Source organism: Astatotilapia calliptera, chromosome 13 (genome assembly GCF_900246225.1).
Source record: "Astatotilapia calliptera chromosome 13, fAstCal1.2, whole genome shotgun sequence".
NCBI classification, from domain to species: Eukaryota; Metazoa; Chordata; class Actinopteri; order Cichliformes; family Cichlidae; genus Astatotilapia; species Astatotilapia calliptera.
Window position 1 is genome coordinate 24,513,028 of NC_039314.1, and position 21,612 is coordinate 24,534,639.

The 21,612-nt window shown below is 40.3% G+C and overlaps 1 protein-coding gene and 1 long non-coding RNA gene across 3 annotated transcripts in view; both read right to left on the bottom strand.

Moving 5' to 3' along the window:
* Window positions 1–181: 181 nt before the first annotated feature.
* LOC113035309 (uncharacterized) lies at window positions 182–1,466 on the bottom strand. Its single transcript, XR_003274335.1, has 4 exons — window positions 1,384–1,466; window positions 1,206–1,293; window positions 1,043–1,120; window positions 182–360 (listed from the first exon to the last, which is right to left on the bottom strand). It is a non-coding gene; the product is annotated as an uncharacterized LOC113035309 (long non-coding RNA).
* A 2,810-nt stretch (window positions 1,467–4,276) lies between these two features.
* bean1 (brain expressed, associated with NEDD4, 1) overlaps window positions 4,277–21,612 on the bottom strand; it is a 57,320-nt gene continuing 39,984 nt past the window's right edge. For both annotated transcript variants that reach the window (XM_026189861.1, XM_026189862.1), the window contains one exon: window positions 4,277–8,185. In XM_026189861.1, coding sequence (XP_026045646.1) covers window positions 7,795–8,185 — 391 coding nt within the window. In that variant the 3' untranslated portion in view covers window positions 4,277–7,794. The remainder of the gene's footprint in view (window positions 8,186–21,612) is intronic.

Genomic DNA, 21,612 nt, shown 5'->3' on the forward strand with positions numbered 1-21,612 from the left:
CTAATTAAGGTTAAAGTTCTTCATTTGTTTTCCATAGCATACATGTGAGTTCTGTGAGGTAAAGATCAAAAACAAAGTAACGTACCTTTTATTTTACTAATTATTTACCATATAAGAAAATGTATTCTTATAATAATCTAAATTAGAGCATTGTAAATTAGGAATTAAAGATATCAGATTATCCTTTTAAATCCAAGTTGAACTTTATTATTTTTCTGTATATAATATAACACAAAATATTTACATTAGCATTATTTGTATGATTGCCATGTTTGTTTATTCAGCATGCCTTGGGTGGGAGCCACATTTATAAGAAGCTTTTGAAAACCTCTCTTTTCTGTCATGGATCATCAGGTTTCCCTGCAATAAAAAAAACAAAAGATCATTAAGTCACAAACACTACTTCCACACCAAGTACAACCAACATATACTCTGAGAAAGGTTTAGTCTGTTATCCTGAACTCTACAACTTTCTGGTTTCATAGTTGTTCGAGGTCTAAGTAAATACATTTCTGGTAAGTTTATGTACAGCACACCTGTCAGTACTTTCAAAATTGTGCTGAGGTGCAACCCTGAGGTACTGCATGTACAGTTTTTTATGGCAACTTCATGGCCATAGTGGTAAAGACTTTAAACACAAACACACTTCTTTTCATATCTTAGTGAGGACATCTGCTTGACTTTATGTTTTCCCTAGCCACTTACCATAACCATCACAAGTGAATGGCTAACTCTAACCCTTAGCCTAAACCTAACCATAGCCTAACTGTAACCCTGACACTAAACCACATTTTGAGCCTTAAACATGTCTCCAAACTCGTGGGGCTGGGCATTTTGTCCCCATAAGGGCTGTTGGTCCCCACAAGTATAGTAGCATTCCAATTTTTGGTCCTTACAAAGATATCTAAACATGGTACACACACACACACACACACACACACACACACACACACACACACACACACACACACAAATGTGAGCAAACACAAAACTATTCTTAGTCAACATACCTCCTGCGCAAGAAAAAAAAAAAAAAACATACCTCCTGCATTTTCTGGTATAAATGGCTTCAAAGTTCCATCTCTCTCTAGCTCGTGTAGGGCTATGTAATCTGGAATGACTGTAAGATTGAAACCATCATAAACAAACTTAGTGTTTAGTAAGGGCTGTTTGAGTATTCTCTAAGTCATACACACAGGTCTTACCTTTAGAGTCCTCATTGGGATAAGCAGGCATCACTGTAAGTCCGACCACAAGAACAAGGATCAGGAGCACAATATGAGCTTTCATTTTCTACAGGAGAAATGAGGTTTAGTGTAGTCCTTTGGCTTCAATTCCACATTAAGGGGAGAAAAACAGATTTTTAATAATAGCTCATCTTACCTTTTTATTCACGAGCAGTAGCCTCTCAATGGGTCTTTAAAGTTATAACTGCTGTTTACAGTGTCTCAGACTGACTTATAAACCAGTCCAGCAGGACTTAAGCTAGGTGTGCACATGTCAGAAGCATCTTAAAAATCTACCCAGGTCAGTTTTGGGAAATAAAGTGTTCTAAAAATAAATCACATGTTCCCTGTATTCAAAAGCACAGAGCTTGGCGAACTGAACTAAACTGCTCACACTGATATGAGGTATTTGACTGGGTTAGCAATAAAGAGCACTCAAAGCAAACATACTGACGCTAAATAAAAACAATGATTGTGAAATAAAAGACTTGAAACTAAGCTTCAATTTAAATTTGCACGTATAAGCAAGGCAAATAGGAGTTGAAACTATTCATCTACAGTCACTCTGTTTTAATGTTACAAAAAGTCAAACCCTTTTTAAAGTAATCACGAAAACCTGTGTTTTTGTTACAATGAGATCCACCAAAAGGGCTCCGTATAAACGACTCCTTCTGTAATTCCTAGTATTCTATGTTGCAACTTGTAAACAGTAGATGAACAGATACATCATGACTGCATATTTTTCAGCAGTGTAACTATGTAGCTCTAAAAAAAAAAGAAATAGAAAAAGTGTGCCATTTGCATGTTGTTTTTCATTTCCCCAGATGACTGCAATTTAGAAACAGAGTAACTTCATATTTATCAAAGATTTTGTTTTGTCAAAGAGCTTGTTTTTCTTAGAGTAAAATGAGACTCCCCTCCTCCGCAGTTCTGTAAAAAAGTCAATACAAACTCAGAAAATCTCCCTGTGACTCTTCAGCTAACCTCTCCAAATATCTTATTGTCAATACTATTATTATCACTTTTGTAACTGCTATTGTTTTTGCAGAATAACATACCAGACAAAAACAAAATGTAGAAGAGAATAGTATGAAGTTAGAAGATGTCAAGGTGTGTGGAGTGTAAGGCTGAGGATTCAAATGCAGAACACAAGAGGTCGACTTCAGCAAAAAGTGAGCCTTTAATATGGTTTATAAGAGAAAGTCTAAAATAGCAGAGAAAAGTCCAGAAAGTAAAGAAACAATAATCCAATAACCACAATGAGTGAGGCTAACAGTATGCTGAGCACAGGGAACAAACACGGGAAATGGAGTAGATGCTGTGAAAAAGTATAAAGGCTGATTAGGGAATGTCCAACAGCAGAGTAAGGACTGGCAAGGACAATCAGGCAGATGAGAGCAACACTACACAGGGCATGAGAGAAACAAATCTTCACTGTAAAATAGGAAAAAATACAATGGGTACTAACACTTAACATGTATGAAAGAACATGAAGACTAACACTTAACACAAAAAGATGTGACAGAGAGAGGAGCAGATAGGGAAATGCTCAGGGAACTTAAACATCTACCAAAAACACGGAAAATAATAACACAAAATCCACAGAATCACAACAGCCACACAGAGGAAAATGTCAGGTTAAAATAACCCATAATTAGCCAACTTTTAAAAATCTGTTTAGAAAAAAATGGATAAATCTAATCACAAGTTTGAATTTGCAAATGTCACACTGATGCAATATTTCAACATTGTAGAGCCTCTAATGTGGGCCTTGCTAGTGTTTGCTCAAAAAACAATTTATTTAGATTATGATTGGTTACATGTAAACCATCAAAATTGTATTTACTTACAGAGAATGCACCTGCAAAGTAATGCAATCCTAGCTGAACAATTAAGTTAAAGACTGAGACACTTTAACTAAGAAAGAATTCACACAGTTCCTATTAACTGCATTAAATCAGACAAATTTAATGATCTTTCCATTTTACCTTTTGTTTAATCTTATAAAGGTGTGACACATTCCTCCTCTGATACAGAACGTTGTGTAGTTCAGTGTTTCCCAACCGTTCCACCTGATTAGTACTCTAAGCAATCGGCATGAGTAACGGGCAGGATAATTACCTTCTCTTCCTGCTCTAATTAAATGGTTTGCCAACTGCCAGTGAAACAAAGACAAAGAAGCAATTGCGTAATAGTCATGCTGTGAGACGCGTAATAGCAATAGATAAAAAATTTTTTTTTTTTTTAAAGTAGTCAATCTGACCTGGGTCCTGGAGAAAATTCTGACCCAGATGAAGGCCCTAGCATGAGTAGCGATCAGAAGAAAGCAAAAAAGGTATACTGGGGACAAACCAAGCCAATTCCGCTATACCTAATGCACGGGAAAAAAATATAATATGCTTTTTGTGACATTTTTGTTTGGTGGTGTGCTGTTTTCTAATGTAAAATAAGTGCCGTGGCTCCAAAAGGTCGGGAAACACTGCTGTAGTTAGATAAATGTTCTCACCATTCTGTGTAGACTATTTTGTTCTGCAGCGCCCCCTAGTGGATAAATGTAAAACTGGCTTATCATAATGTCTGATTTTTAAATATTCTTCCGAGACCCAGCATATTCATTCATGGTCATTTGTCATTTTGGTCTTTATAACTTTTGACTTATTGGAGCTACCCTACTAAGTCCTGATGTGCCTAATTGTGGAATTTCCTGGTCTTTCTGATGATATCTCATGTGTTTGGGTGGTCTCTTTCAGTTCCGAAGAGACAGGAAATCACAAAAAAGTTCAACAGGAAGATACTTTTTTCCTCGGTTCTCAGGAGAATATGGTCAAAATACATAATTGGTTTAAATGTGCCTGTCTGAATCTTTGCTAGCCTGGGTGATTCTATCACGTTTGTTATGTGGCTTATACATCTTCTCATAAAACCCATCATTTTTATTTCATATTATTTTTACAAATGATTTTACTCTATACTTTTTCTATAGTATATAGAAGTCAGAAACATGAAAGAGAGGAAAATAAGTAAACATGAATAGTGCAGAAACTTTGAAATGGCAGACAAAAACGTTTTATTACAACATATGGTAATCCATCAGAGAAAATTACTCTTGACTGAATGCTTAAAATCTTAAAAGCAGTACTGAGATTCTAACGTAATGAAGTAAATGTTGTGAGTGGCTCGTTTCCAGGTGCTAATTTGAGCCAAAAGACAACCAGTGATTAACTAGAACCCTTAAGAACAGCTTGAAACAGTCAAGAAAATGGTATCCTTTAGTAAAATCTGTCATCACAAGGCATTTAACAGGGATTCAGTTACAATAGCATGCTTTTACCTACATCACAAAATCAGTACATCACCAGAGATTTAGCTCAAAGCAGCAGATTGGTTGCCTTGAGATAATTATGGCTACAATGTTCAAGCTAACAGTCTGGGGGCTAATAGGCACATCTTTAACTAAAACACTATGTCACACGTAAAGATAATTTTAAAAAAATTGTCAATTTCTCAAATTAAACTAACATTGAAAAAAAATGTTATTAAAGCTCAGCCTTTAGTGGCTTCCTGCTTCAATAACTGGTGAATGATGATGTTGTCTACAGGTCTTAGTGTCTCCAGGATAGCCCCAATTTTAACTCTAAACACTTCATTCAAACATTTTGTGTATTTGTGACACATATAGTAAATTATATAACATATGTACACAGACACCTGAGGTGATAGATCAGGTTGCCTGGTGACCATAATGCAGGTATATTCATATTTTGTGCACCAACAGTGGCTGTCTGGGTTTTTGTTCCATTTTGGTTAAGTTAGAAAAGTTTGTGATTTGTTCTGCTTTTATCCAACCGGGCTGTTCAGAGATAACACCCACATTGTAAAAATCCCCCTCTGAACATGTCTATGTCATGGTAACTGTACCATGTTTGTTGTACTTTAAAGAATTTCCCAACTTATTATGTTTCAAACTCAAACACAAAATAAATAATGAACAATTTAGATTTCTTTGGAAACTAATTGCCCTGATGTTTCCCCACATCTCATTAACAGAATGGAGTGTGTAATGATTGCATGGTCCATTTGAAAGAATGGCTGCAGATATATATTAAAATAACAACATTATCTCTCCGTTATTAACTTATTTACCGTTTTAATGCTGACTAATTATTAATTGGCAAAATTGTTCACTACAGATGCTTCCGACTGGCTTTACTTCCCCTTTGCTCAACTCAATTTATGTACAGCTGATGCATTTTAGCTCATATCTATTGCTTTGTTTCTGATTAGGAAATGATGCATAAATGGTGAAACATCGAAAACATTTGTATCTGGATTTACTTTGTTTACACTTTAAGCAGTTTGCTCAGCAACAGTCAGCTCTGATGCATATTAGTGTAAATGACCACCAATACACAGCATTACCAGATCACCCAAACCACCTGCTAATGGGATGCATTTGACCACATATCTGCTGTTGTATAAACTAATTTCCCCTGATGCATCTACAGCAAAATAACAAGGAAATACTGTATCAAGGACACAATGATAATTTTATTTTGTCTTGTCTTGAACCATTTTGCAATTCTAACACTTGGAACAGTCCATACATGTTTATCACCTTAAACATTTTTAAATAATGCCTGTAAAAGAAGTCTGGTGCCTGTCAGGCAGAATGATGTAATAACCTTTCAAGGGGACCCTTTGATTTACAAGTACCAGCAGAAACTTTGCAGCTGACAGTTACATGTTTAAATGTTGAGATACTGTAGCGGAAACATTTTTTTAGAATCAAATGCGAAAGGCTTTGCATATTACAAAAAATCTTACTGGGTCACTCTGTCTCAAATCATCGTTGTCCTTCAGCTCAGCCATCTTTGACTTTCCTAAAAATATTCATGGTTTGCATATATGCCATGATTGCTATGACATTTTGCTTTCATGCTATGACATTTTGCCCCCAAAACCATCTCACGTTGTCAAAGACCACTATTGACAAAGTAATTTAAATGTTCAAAATTTAATGTAAAATGAAACACACAGAATGCTTTTTGACCTAAAAATGCTATTTTCACTAAACTTCCATGCTGTTTTAAATTTTTCATTGTGTTTAGGATACGTGCCTGAATATTACACTAATGTGTAAATTAATGTTGTTGTTTTTAAAATCTAGAAAGGTATTTAATATCTTAAGGTAAAATTTCACAACAATTATCATACAGAATATATACAAACTTTGAACATTTCGTCGAAAACAAAGGTGGCTGAAAAGAGAAGTTACTAGAAATTTAATGAGTTAAGATGGAATGACCCAAAAAGTTTCCACATCAGTTTATTTTGTTCATTAGTAATTAGTTTAGTGGCTATCGCAAGCCATGTGTTGCTCACCTGTGTGCAATACAGAGAACATTTGTAACGGTTTAAGCCAAGTGAATTATTTTATGAGAGCAGAACAAGAACAACAACGCAGAAGCATCCCTTATGAGTGAATAATGTAATAAAGTCTACAGTTTACTGTGTTTCTTCTCCGTTGCATCAACCCAACCTCGACAAGAGGAGAGCTCCAAGCTACATTTTGCTGCTGGGATCCAGTTACAGCATTGACATTAAAACCAGAGCCCTTGATTGGAAGAATTATGACAACTTATACAGCTGGACAAGTTGAACTCCTCTCTGGTGATGACAGATTCAAATGACATGCTAGCAATGTTTTCTATAGCATCATCATGGTGCTAAAAGGTAATACAAATATACCTGGAAAAATCGCATGTTGATAATTCCTTGTCCAGGTAGTTCCCCTGTTATACACAGCCATTTCATCACAAACTCCTTCTAATCAAACTACCACAACCAACAAACTAACACTGGAGGTTGCCATAAACCACGCTACTGTCTGCACACACTATAGAGATTGTAAATCAGCAGTGGTGTGCTGGTAGTTGACATGTTCTATATAACATCAGAGCTAAGTACAGTTTTTTCCCAAAACATTTCTAAATACGAAGATATGTGACATCACAGCAAAATAAACTCAGGGATGGTACTGAGTGTGCTTGTGTATACCTTAAACTAGACTACTAAAACCCACATCTATACTGTTCATACTCTTTCTTGTAAAGACAAACTCAATTTCCTGTTGTCTATGACATGATGGATAAATGTAAATGCATTTGTTTGGAAGCGATTCAGACTAAACTCCACACAAGACACACAACTCTTGTATCAGTCCTACTTCAAGGAGACGATAACAGTCAACACATGGCAAAACTAAACTAAACAACATAGAGGAGAGCCATTGAGAGAAGTTGCCATTCCAGGAACTTTGCAGTATAATGCAGTTCTTGAGTTTTATTTTGTCCATAGTCAAACAACAGTAAAATGGTTGAAAGCTGGAGTTTTGACTGCACTGCAGTCAAGCTTCAGCCTCTTCAGGTCTTTGCAACCGTGTGGAAGAAATGCACATCTTTTGGACCATCGTTTGGTGTCACAGCTGCTAATGAAAGCTATTTTCCACACATCCCAAGTGTTTGTTTAATTCACCAAGCCCACAGGTGAGAGAAACAAATTAACTGTCCTATGAGATCTGGTTCGCAGGGAGTTGCTGGGAGTTGCCATCATCCCCCCTCTCTGATTGGTGTTTATAAAGGTCACATGGCATGAGAGGGAGGGGCTGTCCCTGCTCTGGCAGCATTGACTCATAAGGTGGTGCTGCCTCCAGTGGGAAGGAGATGGATGCAAGATGTTGATGCTCCTGCTCTTGCAGTCCCAGTGGGTAGTGGGAGGGAGAAAACCAGGCAGCACTGGCTGAGGTCTCTCCGCAGTGTGGGGAAGGATCTGTAAGGGAGTAGCAAGGCCGTTCATCCTGCTCTGCTCCCCCCTGACAGGGGTCCACCAATGAGTAAGGAGGTGGGTCATCTGTAGGGATGTAGATCTGAGTCGAACCTGGACCGACACACTCATCATAGCTACAGGCAAAAGGACAAAAATGAAAAAGTTAGATAAATTACAGAACATTGATTTTATATCATAACATCAGTTACTAAGTTATGTTCTTCTTTGCCATTTGTGCATGTGGGTGTCTGGAGGTGGTTTTCTTTTCTCTTTATTATTTTTTTAGCTTACTCCAAGTGCAGGCACATAAAATGTATCCTTCCCAACACAGGAAAAATGATAGCAACTGCAAAATAACTCATACTTAAAGGGAGTAATCTGCTCAAACTCTTAATGGGCATTTTGTAAAGAAACATGTCTTTAGCAAATTTACAGTTGTGCTGACAAATGGTTCATGTCAGGTAGTGCGCTTGCTGAACTCTCCCAATGCTTATCTTTTTAATAAGCCGGCTTTTAATCTGCTATTTCATGATAGCTTGATGCCATTGCCTTAGATTTGTATGTTCATATGTATGTATGTTCAAATACATCCATCCATAATAGAAATTCACAGGAGAATACCATAGGAGACAAGATGGACCCCTCCCACCATCAGACATGAGCTGTTGCACTGAGACATTCAGTTTCAAATATAAAGACAGTTTTAACTATGCACAATCAAGCAATATCTACAATGTGCTCTATATAAAACCATCTAAAACATACATTTGGAAGATAAATAGGCAAGACACAAAAAAATATAAACCTGCAGAATTCAGCTGTAGTCTAGAAAAGGTTTATGTATCTTTAATGCAAATTTTAAATACAGTTGTTCAGTGTTCTGGTAGGGAAAACCAAAGATGCACACTGTTGGCACTCAGGACTGAGCTGTTAATGAAGCCATAATATTGTTTTGCTTGACTAGTGACTCTATACATGCATAGCTGCAGTTATTAAGTCTTAATGAAAAGTGAGATTAAAGTTCCATGGCTTTTGTCAAAATATTCACTTAAGGTTTATAAGTGGGCTTAATCCATGTAAAGAAAACTGGAAATTCAACCTTAAAATTATGAAAGATTTCTGCAGGTTAGATGGATTATAACTGAATAAAAGACAAACAAAATACAAGCCAATGTAAAACGTTTCTTGTTTGACAGCAACTGCGTCATGTTGATGCTGGAAAGATGCAAAGCATGGGCACAATGACGTGACTGGTTCAGCTGCTGTTGTTCTGATCATTGCTCTGCCACTGCAAACCATGAGGAGCCCTAGAATTTTTATTTTATAAAATAGCCCTGTGGAAGTAATGGTAGATGAGAATGGGCCGTAGGAAGAGGTAAATCAGCGTAACTTAATCAGCACAGTGGTTAACAACATCAATACACAGCAGTTTCTTTCTTTCTTTTTCAATTTCATTTTAGTTCAATTCAATTTTATTTATACAATACCAAATCACAACAGCAGTTGCCTCAAGGCGCTTCATATTCTACAATAATAGAAAGAAAACGGAGAAAACCCCAACAATCACATGACCTCCTATAAGTAAGCGCTTAAGCGATAGTTTCTTTCACGTTAAATTTGTGTCTTTCTGTGTATAGAAAAAGTGAGTGAGAGCTACTTCCGCCATGATGTGAAGATAACAGCTAATGTTCACTCCAGTTGAACATTAGCTGACGTCATTAGCTGTTTCCGGGTCAAAACTCTTCAGGTCTCAAAGTCAAACAAACACTGCGGCATCACTAAGAGTTAGAAAACTTTTCAAATAATGTAAATATGTAAGAAAATTGTGTATGTTTCTGTTCCGTGTCCTGTGTACTGTTTGTTTGTATATTTGTCTTTTTGGCTGCTGTTACAACCAAATTTCTCCTTGTGGGACAATTAAAGGATTATTCTATTCTATTCTATTCTATTCTATTCTATTCTAAATTCTTTCATCTTTAATGACATGATCAGTGTTGCTGCTTTACCAGGTGTAACAATTAAGTTTGACATCCAGGCATCCATAAAAACAGGATTTATTAAGTTTAACAGAATTTGAAGTTAGCAGGGAGTTAGCTTGCTAGTTTCCATCTAAGGTCTATATACCATGCTCTGACTGAGAGATATCTGAAAAATTAAAACGTACAGCTCTGCTATCTCTTCCGACATAAATGAAGATAGAAAACTAAACAGTGATGTTTGTAGGGTTACTGAAGTTGGGCTTGCTGGTATATAATGATGTGCTACATGGTGGCTAGCTACATGGCTATGGTTAGCATAATATAAACACATGAAGCTGGAAGATGAACACAATCACTTTTTTCCACTTGATAAAAGTTAACATGAGGAGAAATATAATACAAAAAACATAATATAGAAAAATAAAGTTTTCTGCGATGGCTTTAGTTATAATTATTTATTATTAAATATTGTTTATCATTTATCATTTATCGTCTTTCTCTTCTCTTTCTCACACCCCCATATAACTCAGGGTTTCAATAAATATATTCATGTGGATTATTTTCACTTGCCTCATGCTAAGAAATCTGACTGTAAACATCAGTGGCATGACAGCACGTTGAGGTGAAAATTGAAGACAGAGGGAAAGTGAGCGCTAGGCACGATGAGGTGTTGTAACACACTCTAAATCCCTGTGTCTCTTGTCTCTGAGGAGCTATATGCTGCTCTGTTCCCACTGTGTCTGTTTCTGCAAACACCTCACACTAGATAATGAATGAGGTGTTTTACACCTTTGTGTGTTCACTAGCATGTGTGTTAGCAGGGTGTGGCAGAATAAATAATAATTCGCCCCCTCTGGGAGACTTGCTGGGAGCTGCACAACTGCTTTTCTGTTTGTTGTTTTGTTTGTTTTTATCTGCTGCTTGTTTCTATTTAAAGTCCAGACATATCATGTAAATGAAATTCAATATCAAGGTATTAATTTATTAATAACTTAAGGATGCTGTTGCTTGGTGGCAAACAAACACATTGACACAATCCTCATGCTACAGTTTGGGAAATCCATGTTTCAACGTTTTTCCTGCATAGGCTGGCTGCTTCTGTCAATTAAGGCTAGGTTTATCTACTAGTTATTTTGCTATTTTATGCAGCTGTATGGAGGTTTGCTTTACAACAAAGCAACCCCCCCAAACTTTCACATGCAACCAATAAGTGAAGCCTGTCAAAAGCAATGGATGAAGTAGTTTGCCACTGATACAAGTGTGAAGAATGTTGCTTTTTCATTTTTCCTATTAACAGTCATGGTTTATTTAAACCCAGATATTTCCCAGACTTCTAACCTTGACCTAAAAGATTTTGTCTTAACATTTGTCACAGTAGAAAAAGAAGTCAAATGCACACGCATGTCAGCAGAAAGGGAGGACCTCTGGCATGTATTCATGCAATGGTTATGACGCTCTACAGAGCTGAACACCACACAGCTCTTGCTTACAGCATATGGTCTCTGTGTGTCAGTGCAAGTGTGTGTATTTGTGTGTGTAAAGCCAGCATGTTTCTGCTCTTTACCACTGTGAGAGGTTCTTGCCTGTGGAGTTAAACTGTAGATGGTGCTGCTACTATGTGTGAATCATACCCAAAACTGATTTGATTTTTACAGCATAAAGCAGAAACAATATGAAACCTCTATATGACATTCAACAAATCAGTTTTCATCATATCAAATTACTCTTAGTGCCAGAAAACAATAATCAGGTGTCTACTTTCATTTTCCTGCTTTTCATCTCTTTACATTACCAGTTTGTGCACAGTGGGAAGATTAGTTTCCTCCTATGAGATGACAAGTGACACTGTGCAGAAATTGCTTTACAGCTTAATAACATGAAAAAACGCTTCCTGTATTTGTCAAACACTTGCAGTTAGTGTCACGCAGCCTGACACAGCAACGGGCAAATTATTGCAAATGCCTCAGCTGCTCCTAAACATGTCATTATTGAATGTTACGTGAAAAGTCACAGATGCAGGCTACTGTTGCTCCATCGTGGTTTACTGCTGTACAACTGGTAAAACACAGGTAACATCTCTGACTGCCTGCCTTTGCAACATGTAATTTACAGTTAATTACATATTATATATCAACAAAGAAGCAAATGTGATTCTAAATTCTCTATAATTCCAAGCTTAAAATACAAATGGATAAACTGTAGTTTTCCATCCATAGGTCATAGTATCCATAAACTGCTGACCAGAAACTAAGATGTTTCCACTGTTGTAGGCAGAACTCTGGATCAGAATCGGCAATCAGACCAGCAGCATATGCTGTGACACTCGAGACCAGACATAATAATGGGCAAACCTCAGCCTAAATTTGAGCAACATGACATAAATATTCCTTTTCACATGCTCACCATAACAGAATTGAAAAAATTATATTAATAGATCAGTGTCTGGACACATGTAAGTGGCAAACACAAAACAAATCAAAAGGAAACAAAGCTGTGACGTTAATGCTTATTTAAATCTTCTCAATACACGATGAGAATGTCACACGTGCCTTCCTACACTATGTGCTCACCAATGCTATTATGCAAATCAAATCAGAAAGAAAGGAATCTGTGTCCATGCGTGTGTGTGTGTGCTTGCTGAGCTTCTCCCTGAGAGGAAGCAGAAGCTTTCAGTCTCCACAGGTGAGGCGCTGATCCGCAAGCGTGACTTTTTTTCTTTACCAGACTTTGTGTGTGTACGTGTGTGTCGGAAGTGTAGCGTTCACAGTCGCAGCAGGTGAGCTGTTGATCTGAGTTCTCTGAGTTTTCCTCAACCATCTGTGGCCTACACACGCAAAAATATGCACGCCCACACACGCTCTGATCATATGACTGCAACTACCTGCTTCTTCACAGGGTACCAAACAATAATTTGCCAGCACTATGGTTACAAAAAAAAGTGTGATTCGAATGTATGGATGTGAGTGTATGTGAGTTTATGCATATGCGTTGGTTGGCTGCTGTCCTGTAGTCCAAGCCAAAAAGTACGTCTCACACGCAGGCGGTCCAGAACATTCTGGTTTCCTGCCAGAGTACTGACGTAGCGCTCTAGCTCCCCTTCCTTTTCCCTGCTCTCCTCTTTGCTTTCTTTCCTTATTCTTGATAGAAAGCTGAGGAGTTCTTCACAGTTATTCTCACATTTCCGCTGTTCAAACTGAAATTCTCTAACTGCGTATGGGCACAATTTGTCGCCCACATTAGGCTCAAGCATCATTTAACACCACCAAACCCTGCTGCTACCAGGTGCATCCCTTCACATATGAGGTTTGACCAAAAACAATAGCAAACTTTACAATTGAAGTCCATATGGGGCTTTTTAAACACTGCACAGAGAATAAACTAAAAGGAAAAAAAAAAAAACCCCAATAACTTAAAAATAACAAGGTCATGTCTTAATTTCTTTTTTATTTCTATTGTCATATGTAACAAAAAAAATGCATTTTTGCAAACAGTGTTTGTCAGGGAGACAAAAGGTTAACTCACTTAAAACAATGTGGTTTGTAGTTGTAATACTCTGATAAATATCAGTGGTATTTATTTTGTTTTCATGAGAATAAGTTAAAGAGAAAATAATTGTTCATGGTGAGGTTAAGAGTGGTATAGATATGTGATATAACTGTTTGTATTAAAATGCATAAATAGTGTATGAAAAAATCAGTTACGTTAAAAAACCATAATTTCATGGAATGTGAATGTCTGTTAAAAGAGAAGAAGTGTAACTTGTTTTGTATGCTACGTCACGAGAGGTCATGACTTGCAGATGACTTCCGGGGGAAAGAGACTCGGGAGGAAGAGAGGAGAAAAAGAAGGATTACTAAAATGGCATAGACAAAGCATGGACTTCGGGACTGCTTATGTCACCAAAGTTGTTCGGCAACAACATATCACCCGTCTGCGGACTTCCCGGTAATCATTCGGAGCGTTTGAGCCGGGCTTCCCGTATCTTTTGGTGCTTGGCTAAGCACGAGGCACGTTTGGCTACATTGGCTAGCTGGAGCTAGGCTAACGCCACGGTCCTGGCTAACGGAGATTCCGCCGGAGCGGAGAGACGGAGTTGGAGAGTTGTCTCGGGAGAGAGTCGCTAACCGTGGATGATTCGCTGCTATCTAAGGAACCGGAGATTCGTTGCTCGCTGCCGCGAGTGGAGACGGTTGCTACCACAACGAGCGAGTTATTCATCGGAGGAGGTGGAGACATCACGGATACTCGGAGGTATTGTTGTTATTATTAAGAGCTCCAACTAAAGCGCGCCAACAACAAAAATAAACTAAGAGTGCACTCTGGGAAAAGAATAACATTGGACAGGTTATGGGAAAAAAATACTGAAATCTATCCCCCGGGGGTTTATTGTATGTTTTGTATATGTGTTTTTTTCATGAAGAAAAAAGGGTTGGATGTGAATTTCCTGCAATTGTTTAATACATTTTCTAACCCTGAGATCCTGTGTTGGGTTTATTGCATGGTGTCTTATCATTTGAGTATTCACATGTATTAGCCTTAATCGGTTAAGTGTATTTCCTTAGCCTCCGCTTGTCTGTGTAGACACGAGAATCATATGAACCCTAGACTGATATTTATTTTTCGAGATGTATCTTTTATCACAGAATGTTTAAGTAGAGTCAAGACTGCACCCGAGGGCATAAGGGGGGAGTCTTGTCACACGAGCCGGTGGTAAAAGTGTTACATTTTTGGGGGCTCGTCCGGGATTGTATGTAATTTGTGTTATGACTGACCTGGTTTTCCGTTATTCACCAAAGAGAGGGAACTAATTTTTTTTTTGAGATTGCTAAGGAAATTATTTTCATTGTCAAGTGTGGTTACATTTATTGTGAGATCTCTTACTGTTTGAGCTAAAAAAGAAAAAAAAGAAAAATGGAAGCAGTTGAAATTGAAGCTTGGTGCAAAAGGAAGCAGTTAGCTTATGGACATGCAGTTGTTTTGAGTGATGTGGACCCCGATGTCACAGATGCAGTTCTGCTATCGGCCTTGAGCCAGGTCAAAGTATTTGGAAAATCCGAGATAGTTGACCGTTGTCTTGATGTAGCTTCTAAGACACAGTTGGTACTGATCAAGACTTCAACTGACTTAAAAAATCAAACCGTACCGGATGTTGTTGGACTTCCTGGGGAGGCGGGTCCATGGCCAGCTCATGTGCTCACTGCTCCTGCAGAAAATGATGAGTTTCAATCTAAGCTAATGTCATTCCTGAATGCGGAAGGTAAAACTCTTACTGACGTTGGTGGCTTACTTCAGCCTTCACCCCTTGATGTGAACACGGCTTTGATACATGCTATCAGTTCCTTAGTGGATAAATGTAACGCCACATCTGTTGATTCTCAGAGCTATCGTAAGCTGCGCATGTTCTCTGGTGTGAAACCTACGCCCAATGGGGAGGAAGAGTATGATGCCTGGGCAGAACAGACAACACATCTGCTAGATGAGTGGCAGTGCAGTGACAACATAAAGAAACAGCGAATAGTGGAAAATCTGAAAGGTCCAGCTGCAGACATTGTAAGGTTCTTGAGAGTGCAGCAGCCCACTGCAACTTCATATGACTACATGCAGGTTTTGGAGACGGCTTTTGGAACAACTGAGAGTGCGTCCGATCTTCTGGTGAAGTTCAGACATACCTACCAAAATGTGGGCGAAAAGTTGTCTACTTACTTGTTGAGGTTGGATAAACTGCTGCACTGTATTTTCAGAAAAGGAGGCGTGGCACTGTCTGACATGAATCGATTACGGATGGAGCAGGTTGTGAGGGGAGCACTGCAACAAGACATGATTGCACTCCGTCTTCGTATGACTCACAAGCTGCGAGAACCCCCTTCTTTCAGTGAGTTGCTAAAAGAAGTAAGGGAGGAAGAGGACATGCTCCAAAGCAGAAATGATAGCAAGAACCCAGTAATGTCACAGTCTGTAACTCCTGTTTCTAAGTCGGCACCTGAACAAGAAGTTGATCCTGAAGTGGCAAAGCTGAAAAAAGAGATAAGTGTCATGAAAGCTGAGATGCTTAGTCTTAAAGCTGCTACGGTTGCATCACATCCAGACACCCAGATTTCACAACCAGAAGTCCCTGCCAAGCCACCTTATAAAAGAAATGCTACCCCACAAAGGTCTGGCTATCAAGAGGATAAACCTGGAATATTTTGCTACAGATGTGGGGAGGATGGACATTTTAAGAGAGAATGTGAAGGTGAAGAAAACCTACTCAAAGTCAACAAGCGCCTCATTAAACTGACAAAGAAATCGGGAAACTACCGCGGGGTCCAGTAGAGGAACGGCCTGGCATCCCGGTGGTTGTAACACGTTCCACCAAGTGCAGCACCTTAGAGGGAAAAGTGAAAGACACTGTACCTGCAGGCTTAGTGGGCCCTAGCTCTGTAGTGTCGGTACAGATTGAAGGCATCTACTCTAAAGCCATACTCGATTCTGGTTCTCAAGTAACCCTGCTGTACAGATCCTTCTACGACAGATATTTGACACACCTGCCATTGACGTCTATCGACACGTTGGCGATATGGGGTCTCAGTTCCGCCGAGTACCCTTATGATGGCTATTTGTCACTTAGGCTGGAGTTTTTGGAAGCAGATGTAGGTGTGAGTGAGACCATTGATGCACTTGTGTTGGTATGTCCCGACCCAGTTGTGAGAGGTGAAGTTTCCCTGCTTGTTGGCACTAACACACCCACTGTGAGTTGATTGCTTAGCCACTGCAGGGAAAAGGGAGGAGAAAACTTTGTGAGATCCATGCACATTCACCCAGTCTTCAGAAAAGTTTTCAGTGAGATCTCAGTGTTACCACCTGATGCTGACAGTAACCAGAGGGGAACGGTGTGGTTCACCCAAGCCAAACCTGTCACCATACGGCCTGGGGGAGTCGCCCAAGTGGCTGGGGCACCAAAGTTTCATGGAGTGCTGAGCACTCAGACAATCCTTGTAGACTCACCTGATGACCCTGAGAATGAGTCACGGTTTCCCGATGGACTTCTGGTGAGACCAGAGTTGCAGACCTCCACTGGTGTGACGGCCAAAAGAATTACTGTTCTGGTTAGAAACGTGTCAGCACGGGAAATTACCTTGACCAGAGGGACACCAATAGCTCATCTGTTTCCAGTCGACGTCGTGTCATCTCTACCTGGGAGGGAAGAGTCTGAAGTCGAGTTCCCTGGGAAGCTGAGCCCCTCTTCTTTCAACTTTGGAGACTCACCAGTTCCTAAGGAGTGGAAGGAAAGGTTGGTGACAGAAATGATGGAGCGAAGTGAAGTTTTCTCTCTGCATGAGTTTGATGTCGGATGCAGTAAGGGCACCCAGCACACTATCAAAACCACAGAGGACAAACCATTTCGGGAGAGGTCTCGTCGGTTGCCACCTGCTGACGTGGAGGCACTGAGACAGCATCTAGCGCAGCTAAAAACTGCTGGTGTTATTACAGAGTCACGCAGTCCTTATGCCTCACCCACTGTGGTCGTGAGAAAGAAGAATGGGAAAATAAGGATGTGTGTGGATTTTCGGACTCTAAACCGCCGCACCACTCCCGACCAATACACGGTGCCAAGAATTGAAGATGCTTTGGCATGTCTCAGTGGAAGCAAGTGGTTCAGTGTGCTTGACCTTCGGAGTGGATACTATCAAGTGCCCATGGCAGACTCCGACAAGGAAAAGACAGCTTTCATTTGCCCGGCTGGATTCTTCCAATTTGAAAGAATGCCACAGGGAGTGACAGGGGCTCCCGCTACATTTCAGCGGGTAATGGAACAAACTGTTGGAGACATGAACTTGCTTGAGGTGTTGGTCTATCTCGACGATCTCATTGTGTTTGGAGCCACGCTTGAGTAGCATGAGATCCGGTTGCTGAAGGTGCTTGACCGTCTAAAGGACGAAGGACTGAAGCTGTCACTGGATAAATGTCAGTTTTGTCAGCCATCGGTGACTTACGTTGGGCACATATCTCATATCTCAAGACGGGGTGTCTACTGATCCAAAGAAGACTGAAGCTGTAACCGCATGGCCAAGACCCAACACTGTGACTGCGTTACGGTCGTTTCTTGGATTCTGTGGGTACTACCGGCGTTTCGTGAAAGATTACTCCAAGGTAGCTCACCCATTGAACCAACTGTTGTCTGGTTACCCTTCAACTGCAAAGAAGAAAGTAAAGGAGAGACAGGATGGTCCGTACCTTAACCCCGCAGAGCCCTTTGGTGGTCGATGGAGCGGAGAATATGAGGCAGCCTTCGAGGAGCTGAAGCGACGACTTATTCAAGCTCCTGTGTTGGCCTTTGCCGATCCTCAGCTACCTTATGTGCTGCATGTAGACGCTAGCCGGGAGGGGCTAGGAGGAGTGCTGTACCAGGATCAAGGCAAAGGATTGAGACCTGTGGCTTTCGTCAGTCGGAGTTTGACTCCTTCAGAAAAGAATTACCCAGCCCATAAATTGGAATTTTTGGCGCTGAAGTGGGCGGTAGTGGACAGACTGCATGACTATCTGTACGGGACCAAGTTCGAGGTGAGGACAGACAACAACCCTCTGACATATGTGCTAACGTCTGCCAAGCTAGACGCGACGGGTCACCGTTGGCTTGCTGCCCTGTCTACATATGACTTTAGTCTCAAGTACAGAGCAGGAGTCCAAAACATTGACGCTGACGCCCTCTCTCGCCGGCCACAATCGGGGTCGATATCCAAATCCGAGTGGGACGACGTTCCTGCAGCAGGAGTGAGAGCCTTGTGTCAAATGTCTGGGGTGATGAAACATAAAAACCCACGATCCAGAAGAGCCATTGACTCTTTTGGCACTTCTCCACAAGCTATCCCACAAGCTTATTGCAATCTGGCTTCTTTGAGTGTTAAGAATATGCCCTTTGTGAGTCTTGCTGAGTTGTCGACCGCTCAACGGGAAGACCCCGGCATAGGACAAGTGTGGACAGCTCTGAGTAATGGGAATAGTAACCAAGTTGACAAGACCAAGCAACCAACTTGCTCTTTGCTGTTGAGAGAGTGGGACAGGTTAAAGATGCAGAAAGGAGTGATGTATCGCATTGTAACTCCTCCAGGGAAATCCCGCTGTTCTCAGTTGGTACTACCAGAAAAGTATAGAGTCCCTGTACTGAAATCACTGCACGATGACTCAGGTCATTTGGGCCTCGACAAGACATACGGTTTGGTAAGAAACCGGTTCTACTGGCCTCGGATGAAGTCAGAGATTGAAGAGTATTGCAAGTCTTGTGAGAGGTGTATAAAAAGAAAGACTCTACCCAAGAGAGCTGCACCTTTGTCGCATTTGCAAAGTGAGGGACCGTTCGACCTCGTTTGTATGGACTTTTTGTCCATAGAGCCTGATTCGAGCAGCACAGAAAATGTTCTGGTCATTACCGATCACTACACTCGTTATGCTCAAGCTTTTCCAACAAGAGACCAGAGAGCCTCTACGGTTGCAAAGGTGTTGCTGGAGAAGTATTTCGTTCATTACGGACTGCCACGGAGGATGCACAGTGATCAGGGCAGAGATTTTGAAAGTCGCCTTGTCCATGAAGTGTTGAGTTTACTTGGAGTTGAAAAATTAAGAACGACGCCCTATCATCCTCAAGGAGACCCTCAACCCGAGAGGTTTAATAGGACATTGTTGGACATGTTGGGGACCCTGGAACCGAACAGAAAGAAAAAATGGAGTCAGCACGTCGTTCATTTGGTTCATGCTTATAATTGCACTCCAAATGAAGCTACAGGTTTCTCTCCTTATTTCCTTATGTTTGGGCGTGAAGCTAGGTTACCTGTGGATTTGTGTTTCGAGACTTCTAGTGATGGCACACCACAGAAAACTTACCTCAAGTACGTTTCTGACCTGAGGAAGGAGTTAAAGGCTGCCTATGAACTAGCAGAGTCCGTCGCTGCCAAACAGAATGAGAACAATAAGCAGCGGTATGATAAAAGAATTAGGTTCGCACAGCTGCTACCGGGAGACAGAGTCTTGCTACGAAACCTCGGGTTGCAAGGGAAACATAAACCGGCCGACCGCTGGGCGTCAAAACCATATGTTGTGGAAAGTAAGATGCCGAACCTACCTGTGTTCCGGTTGAAACCCGAAGATGGTGATGGACCAATCAAGATCCTCCATCGGAATCACTTGTTGCCTCTTGGGGAGAGGATATGTCTAGACTCTGCATCCCATACGGATCTCACCCCTACAAGGAGAGTTTTGCAACGGAGGAAACAGAAAGAATGCACAGACAAGCCTGGAAAGGAAAAGACACTATCGCAGAGAACGGCAGATAAAGACTCTGAAAGGGAAGGAGTCACACCCTGGAGCTAGGCTAACGCCACGGTCCTGGCTAACGGAGATTCCGCCGGAGCGGAGAGACGGAGTTGGAGAGTTGTCTCGGGAGAGAGTCGCTAACCGTGGATGACTCGCTGCTATCTAAGGAACCGGAGATTCGTTGCTCGCTGCCGCGAGTGGAGACGGTTGCTACCACAACGAGCGAGTTATTCATCGGAGGAGGTGGAGACATCACGGATACTCGGAGGTATTGTTGTTATTATTAAGAGCTCCAACTAAAGCGCGCCAACAACAAAAATAAACTAAGAGTGCACTCTGGGAAAAGAATAACATTGGACAGGTTAAGGGAAAAAAATACTGAAATCTATCCCCCGGGGGTTTATTGTATGTTTTGTATATGTGTTTTTTTTCATGAAGAAAAAAGGGTTGGATGTGAATTTCCTGCAATTGTTTAATACATTTTCTAACCCTGAGATCCTGTGTTGGGTTTATTGCATGGTGTCTTATCATTTGAGTATTCACATGTATTAGCCTTAATCGGTTAAGTGTATTTCCTTAGCCTCCGCTTGTCTGTGTAGACACGAGAATCATATGAACCCTAGACTGATATTTATTTTTCGAGATGTATCTTTTATCACAGAATGTTTAAGTAGAGTCAAGACTGCACCCGAGGGCATAAGGGGGGAGTCTTATCACACGAGCCGGTGGTAAAAGTGTTACATAGTGTTTTGATTTTTAAGTTCATATATGTAGATCAGTTCCAAAGAGCCCAAAAACAATCATAATCCAGGAAGCACTACATTTCTTATTTACCTTCTATGTGAACTGAGGAGATGAAGATGGGAATCCTTGATTATGTCACATGCAGCAGTTCTGTGATGCTCAATACATTGCACATGACAATTACTTTGTAACTACATAAGAAAAGAGCAAAAAGCTGGATTTCTTTCCGCAATGTGGTGCCACTGTGTCTAATTATTACTATTATTATTAAATTTCAGTGAGTCATTTCAGTAAATTATCTCTCTGATATCCTCGTTATCCCTGTTGTCTGACAATAATTGTGGAAGTGATAAGATGTAATGTCATCTCAATCACGTACTACAGATGGATGATACTCCCCGGATAATCATGAAATAGAGTGTACACTTGGTGCCAGCAGAAAGGGAGAACTGTAAGCAATATCCTCTGATAAACCATAAAATAAAATGATATGTTCAGTCGTATGACAATTATTCCCTCTGAGTTATAGACTACAGATCATCCACCCTTGA